At 36.2% G+C, this 7,351-nt stretch overlaps 1 protein-coding gene across 3 annotated transcripts in view; it reads right to left on the minus strand.

Annotated features, from left to right (window-relative positions):
• Positions 1 to 1,735: 1,735 nt before the first annotated feature.
• The window catches only part of POLA1 (DNA polymerase alpha 1, catalytic subunit), a 360,204-nt gene continuing 354,588 nt past the window's right edge, over positions 1,736 to 7,351 (minus strand). For all 3 annotated transcript variants that reach the window (XM_087966893.1, XM_087966892.1, XM_087966891.1), the window contains one exon: positions 1,736 to 2,847. Coding sequence is in view for 2 of the 3 variants with exons in the window: in XM_087966892.1 (XP_087823018.1) it covers positions 2,687 to 2,847 (161 nt within the window). In the remaining variant the exon portion in view is untranslated. The remainder of the gene's footprint in view (positions 2,848 to 7,351) is intronic.

A 7,351-nucleotide genomic window follows, 5' to 3' on the forward strand; every position in this document is an offset into this window, starting at 1 on the left:
GTTTATCATCTCATAGTCAGCTATTGAGAGAAACAAGGCGAACACTTTGCAATAGAGCCTGCTCTCCTTTGACACCCTCAGGTACTTACATATTCTACTGTGCTATGAATAATAGAGGAAGAATAGGGCACTAATTCCCTCATCAAAGAATGCCTTGTCTGCTGCTTTGCTCAACAACACCATTCTGATCAAAAGAAAAGCAATAAAGCTTAGCATAACAAAACGAAACCTACTTATTAGCTTAGTGGTTAAATTAATGCAGAGACGCTGCTATTCAAAACCAAGGTTTGAAAACAGCCTCCAACAACCTGATAATGCTGCCTTCAGGATGAAGGAATTTTAATCTGAAATTTGAAGCTGGCACAGATGAATTAATCTATTAAACTGCTATAAGAGGAGTGCAGGATGAGTGGTTCAATTAAGAAATATTTAGGTGGTCAACAGAAGAGAAGCAAAGGAGGCAAGATCAAAAATAGGCTGAAGTTGGGAAATAGAAAAGTAATTTTTATCCAGTAAGAAATGATTCTGACACAAGATGAAACAATTTGTTGGGTTTCTTTCTTTTAATACTCACTGTGAAGTCTGGCTTCTAAGCTTATGTATCAAAACCTCTTTCCCCATCCATCAATCTTTGTTGCTTATTTTTAATTACACACAGAAAAGTAACAGAGCCCAGATTTCTCCGATGAACTCAGGCTTGTTCTTGGTGTTGTAATTCTACAGTTCAATGAATTTAATATGCACGTAAAGATTGATGTACACAAAAAAAGATGACTGACTCTGCACTTCTCAGTTTTTCCATTGTTAAAATAAGGTGAAACAGTCAAAGTAGGCTGTATTAGTCAGCAAGGGTCATATCAGTAGCAGATTTAATTGATGAAACAAACATTTACTTCTAACAAAGCATTAAACAAGCCAGCTTTATTTATTATATGGTGAAAAAAATCTTCTCTAGCAATTAAGAAGAAATGCAAAATTCCATTATGAAATCTATATTGATAAAATTTACATTTGTAGAAATAAAATATTTGTTCAAATGTTCTGCAGAATTCTATATAACAATGTATGTGAAATGATAATCTTGCTGAGATTATGTCATGTGCTTCTCTACGCATATACATTCATTATTTTTCATTTCCTCATATTTTACAAATAAATATTCTGAACATGGGCTATACCAAAACCTATGCAATATTTGTAAATACGCTATGTTATTCTAATTTAGGAGGAAACTGTGCTTTTATCCCTCAAAGTCTGAGCTACTGTAATTGGGCAGCTGATTATAGTAGTAATAGGTACTACTAATAAAGTACGGCCATCCATATGATAGTCTCCCTTAACCAATACTAAAATCATTTATTGGGAAAACAGAACATTGCAAAATAAACTTCCCAATCCAGAGCTGTTTACAAAGAAATATCTCTCTACGTCAATGCAAGGATGGGTTGAGCTACTAGACCCAAACTAATGCAAAATCTTTTAGAGGAGTTCTATTGATACATTGCAACTCAATTGCTCTTCAGCAATGCAAGATAAATCAAAGCAAATGTTTTATCTGATGCCTGTCATTTGTATTAATGAAAGCTGAAATAGATGGGGCATCACTACCACATTTGTTTATTCATCTGTCAGTACAATCAGGCAAGAAGTGGGGGATATAAAGTACAAATGCTTGTCCACCCATATAATTATTCTGTTTCACAGATATATTTCATATGAATGCACCATTCAGATATTTATGCCAATAATTTTATTATATTTTCTTCAACTATGTAAATGTTTACATCCAAATTTAAAATGCTTTTACATATACCAATAAATGTTATTACCATCATAGAAGTTAAGAAATACATAAATCTATATAAGGAGTCCAGCATCTCCCTTTCCAAGCCCAAAGACCCAGCCAGTGAGGTTGGATTGACTTTCATTGTACTTGTTAATTGTTTATTGGCAATTAAAAGATTATAATCATTATAAGATGTTTCCATGCTTTTATTTGCTTACTATAAGGCCATTCCTTTTGTCATCTTAGATTTACTCCATTTTTGTCTTAATTAGCTTCTTCTAATGGTAATAGGCTTCCCTATTTATTTTGATGACTCCCAAGAAATTAATGACTAACATTCAAACAGCTGAAAGAATTTGCAATACACAATCTCTTTGGCCTATAAAGAAGTCAGTTGATTCCTTTATATATAGTTTTAATTCAGTTATGCTACATCATTGCAACACAATACTCTGGTATATCCTCCCAGAACAAAACATGTCATAATACCATATAGTAGATAAATTATGAAAAGATAATCCATCAGTGCTCCTATACTTTTGTTAACTTCTTTTCCTGAAAACACTTCTTGCTAAATGCCTTGATTAAAGTCTAGGATCAAATACATTCTAGCAACTCTCACTGGAAATTATTGGGTTAAAGGAGCTATTTTTCTATTTCTTGCTTCCATTCTAGGTCTCAATATACAGCAACCTATTATAAAATCTAAATTGTGAGCTGTCTATTATATTCATCAACTTTTAATCTGCTTTTCTTTTATATATTTTAGTACTGAATAAACTTAGATTTTAAAGTATATTAGTTTTCTTAATCTATAGCCATACTAGTATGCCTCAGTAAACAGAAAATAAGAGAAAAAAGAAGATTACTGCCTATAAACGGAGGCCACAAACAACATTTTTAAGTACTGGACTGATCACCGGATTTTACTATACTGAATGTCTGAAAGAGTTTGCCAAGGTTTACTTCAGAATAGCTGCTCATAGACAACCATTTGTCTACTGTGTTCTTCAGCTTTTTGTATCCCTCCTTGTAGGCTTCCAACATCATCTTCAATTCATCTATAGGGATAGAGAAAATTAAAAGATTAGAAGGGAGGAATGAATTATTACTCAGCCATGCTTGGCAGAACTTTTATCTCTTTAAAACATGATGATCTCAAAACCCAGAATTCTTTGCAAGATGCCTGTTGATGAGCTTACTATTCCCCTGCTTACATTTTTAAAAGTACTTGGTTGGTATGTTTATACATGTGTCATACTTGTTATTTACAAAGATCAAGTGCATCAAGAATTAGTCAACCCACTTGTCATGCCCAACTGTATTGGCACATCAGCTTCTATCAGTAAATGCTAGGAAGTATAAGTCCATTAATGCTGAGGGTAGAGAAGAACAGGAATGAGGGAATAAGATTTAGTTATATCACAGAACCAACTAACGATAACGAAGAGTTTTAACAAAGAAAACAAAACCAACTTTAGTGTCACAATTGTCTGACCATCTGCTTTCAATGTTATGAACCTTGTCTCCTGACTAAATTACTGAAGAGCTTTATAATTATGAGGACATTGGGAACTTTCTTTAATTGCTTATTATAAGGCATACAAAAGTCCCTACAGAAATACTCTGAAGACTATTAAAGTGAAATGAACATTCAGTTCCACACTTACATTTACCCCTCAAATTTTTAGAAAAGCCATTTATGAGGGCTGCAATCAGAAAATCAGAAATTCTCCTTATGAATTCATTTATGCACTTTTAAAGTGCTTGAGGAAATACTTGCAGGCACCCTTCCCCCTTTGCTATATGCATTAACACATTCAGTGGGAATAGCAAGCAAGTTGCATATTTTATTGAGCTACCTTTTTGGGAACATATAGACAAATAGGCTTTATAGCTAGATAGTCCATAGCTAACTTGAGAAAACAAAACTATATGCTACTGGAAGAACAAGAATGACTACAAGAGGTTGTCTTATATCAGATCAAGCTATCCCTTTAGATCAGATTGTTGACTAATTGGTAGTGGTCTCAGAGGCCCTTTCAAATTGTTTGCTATCAGAAATTACCATCCTCTCTGAAAATTGTAGCGCTGAAAACTAGGCAATTTATTGATGTTAGGACATAGGTAGGTAGATGATAGACAGACCAGCAGATGGATATAAAATTATTACAGGTAGTCCTCAGGTTATGAATGTAATGCCTGCCCATTCCATTCGTAACCCAAGGATTTGTGAGAGTGAATCTTGTATCTTGAACAGGATCAGTCCCTCCTTTTGCCCAAGCATTTGCTAATTGAATGTTTGTTAAGTGCACATGCGGTATTTTAGGGTGGGAAAGGCCATAGGGAGGTCTAGTGATGGCACAGGCCACCTGTTTAAGACCACCCAAGGCCTCCCTGACCAACTGAAATACCTCATGCTCCCCACAATTGCTTTCCCTCCACCCAACCTGCTGCGCCGGGTCACTTGCTATGGGAAGATCTAGCAAGCTGTCTCCTCTCCAGTCTCTTTGCTGCGTGCGCCCCTCTGCAGCTCCATTTTGGTGTGCACAGGCCTTACCTGGCACTTTGCTGGCCAAAATGGAGCTCCGTTTAGGCCTGCGCAGACCTTGCCCAGAACTTTGCAAGCCAAAATATAGGTTGCCTGCCCCCACCCCTCCATTTAGGCCTGTGCAGGCCAAAACAGAGCATGGTGGGGGGGTATTTTGGCTGGCAAAATGGAGGACAAATATTGCAGAGCCTCTGTGGTTGTTAAGGGCAAACAACTGCCATGGTGCTGCAAGATTCATATGTTTGGGACTTGTTTGTAAACACTAGGGGGCGCTGATTGTGTAAGTTCGATCGTTCACTAAGGGAACGCTCCTAACCTGGGGATAACCTATATACTGGAATTTACAAGAGCAGATCACTGTGGAGCCCTTAGTGCTTTCTGAACTTAATTATTTTCTTGCAGATATTTCAATATCCAACTGGTTGACATCTTCAGTACTGTAGTGCCACTGTAACAGAGCATTTCAAGACACTGAAGTTTGAAGATACCAAAGTCTAACATAACAATTCTTCTAGTAAATGTCCACTGCAACTTGCCTGTGAAATAGACTGGATCAAAGTCATCTAGTGAAATTATGTGACTCAGGATGGGCTTAGACTTTTAGAACTCTTAACCTAATATCTTTACCACTACATGACACTGGCACTCTTAGTAAATTTGGAAGAAATTTGGAAGAAATATACAAACTGTTTTTTCTATTTCATAAGGTGCATTATTCTAAGGCTCTGAAATCTTTTAAAATAAGCATTTTGGAATGTACAGGAGAATACATGAAACATGTTTTAAAATCATTGAAATATCTAAATCTTTTTCCAGGTTCACATAACTGTTTTAAGATGATGTTTCTGGTTGTCTCTGAAACATTTTGACAACATTCTGGCTGTCTTCTTTTTGCATTTTTTAGAGAAAAGCAATGTGCTTTTTTATCCATTTCCCAGAAAAAGATGCAACTGCTTTAACTATTTGAAAGAGTTACTTTGTATGCTTTCCTATAGCTTTTAAAGCATATCATGCATAGGTTTTGCAGAATTCTAGTTTATTGTTTTTTATTGTTTTACTTTTCTGTTTTTAGTCATTCTCATTTTATATAAGTTAGAGAAGTCCCAATGAATGCAGTGAATGTTACTAGTTCAAGAAAGCAAATCTCATAATTTTCCATCATCAGTCATATGGTGAGGCATGATGAACATCTAGGAGGGCCATACTTTCACATTAAGGAAATTAATAAGTAAGAATATTTCATTAAGGTTTACTATTACATGTAATCCTCACTTAACAACTCATTCATTGACTACTCGAACTCATAATGGTGCTGAATGAGTGGTAATTATAACTGGTCTTCATAGTTACATTGGTTGCAATGTCACCATGGTCATGTGATTGCGATCTAAGTGCCTGGCTTTCAGTTGTGATATGGCAGCATTTTGTGGTTATGTGATCAACATTTGAAACCTTCTTTGCTGCCATCCTATAAGCAAAGTCAGTGGAGAAGTCAGCAGTAAATTTATTTATTTATTTTATTTATTTTGCCAAGCATGCATTTGATAATATATATAAGTATAAACATGATTATCAATACAGGAAATTGATATGAATAAAAGGGAACATTAAGACAGGGACTGTAGGCATGTTGGTGCACATATGCATGCCCTTTACAGACCTCTTAGGAATGGGGGTCAACAGTGAGGTCAACAGTAGAAATCTGAGGTTAAAGTGTTTGGGGTTAGTGGAAGAAACCATAGATTCAGGTAGAGTATTCCAGGCATTGACCACTCTGTTACTGAAGTCGTATTTCCTGCAATCGAGTTTTATGCAGTTTACCCTGAATTTGTATCTATTGTATGCTTGTGTATTGTTGAGGTTGAAGCTGAAGTAGTCATTGACGGGTAGGAAATTGTAATGGATAATTTTATGTACTACGTTTAGGACGGACCGAAGGTGTCGTAGTTCTAAGTTATCTAGGCCTAAAATTTCAAGTCTGGAGGTAGAGGGTATTCTGTTGTGAGTAGAGGAATGGAGGATTCTTCTCATGAAGTATTTCTGGACTCTCTCAATCATATTAATGTCTGATATGCAGTGCGAATTCCAGACAGATGAGCTGTATTCAAGAATTGGTCTAGCAAATCTAGTTAGTAGTATAATATTACCGGAGAAAAAGCTTCTCAGGATTAGGTTAACAACTCTTAATGCCTTTTTGGCAATGTTTTTACAGTGGGCTCTAGCACTTAGATCATCAGAGATGAGAACTCCAAGGTCCTTGACAGAGTGAGAGTCATCTAAAAGGTCTTGTCTGTCAAGCTTGTATTTTATTTTCTGATTTTTCTTGCCAATATGTAAGACAGAGCATTTGTTTGTTGAGATTTGATGTTGCCACTTGTTTGACCATTCTGACACATAGTCAAGGTTTTTTGAAGTGTAGCAGCATTGTTGATGGTGTTCAATAGTTTTACATCATCCATGAAAAGAACGTAGTTGCTTTTAATATGAGCACAAAGGTCATTTATGTAAAGTATAAAGAGAGCTGGTCCTAGAACGCTGCCTTGGGGGACACCACTGTTAACAGCTATGGGATTTGATAGGGTGCTCCCTATTTTGACCATTTGTTGCCTGTTTGACAGGAATGTAGCTATCCAATTTTGCAGGTGCCTGGAGATGCCATAAGATTTTAGTTTCAGAAGTAGTTTGTTGTGTACCACTGAATCAAAGGCTTTACCGAAGTCTATGTAAATTGCATCTATTGCTTTACCCTGATCGAGTTGTGTAGTCCATATGTTTTTGCGGTGCAGGAGTTGCAGATTACAGGATATTTTTTTTCTGAAACCAAATTGTTTGTTAGAGAGTAGGTTGTTTGTCTCTAAGTGGAGGGTAATGGATTGGTTAATAATTGATTCCATGACTTTACAGGTGATGCAGCATAAGGAGATTGATCTGTAATTTTCAACAAGGCTGGGGTCTCCCTTTTTGAAGATGGGGATGACAGTGGCCATAGGTTAGGCAAGGAGCTGGTCCATATG

The sequence above is a fragment of the Notechis scutatus genome, chromosome 5, assembly GCF_049901735.1.
Source record: "Notechis scutatus isolate UNSWTSFEM ecotype Mainland chromosome 5, rNotScu1.2, whole genome shotgun sequence".
Classification (NCBI taxonomy): domain Eukaryota; kingdom Metazoa; phylum Chordata; class Lepidosauria; order Squamata; family Elapidae; genus Notechis; species Notechis scutatus.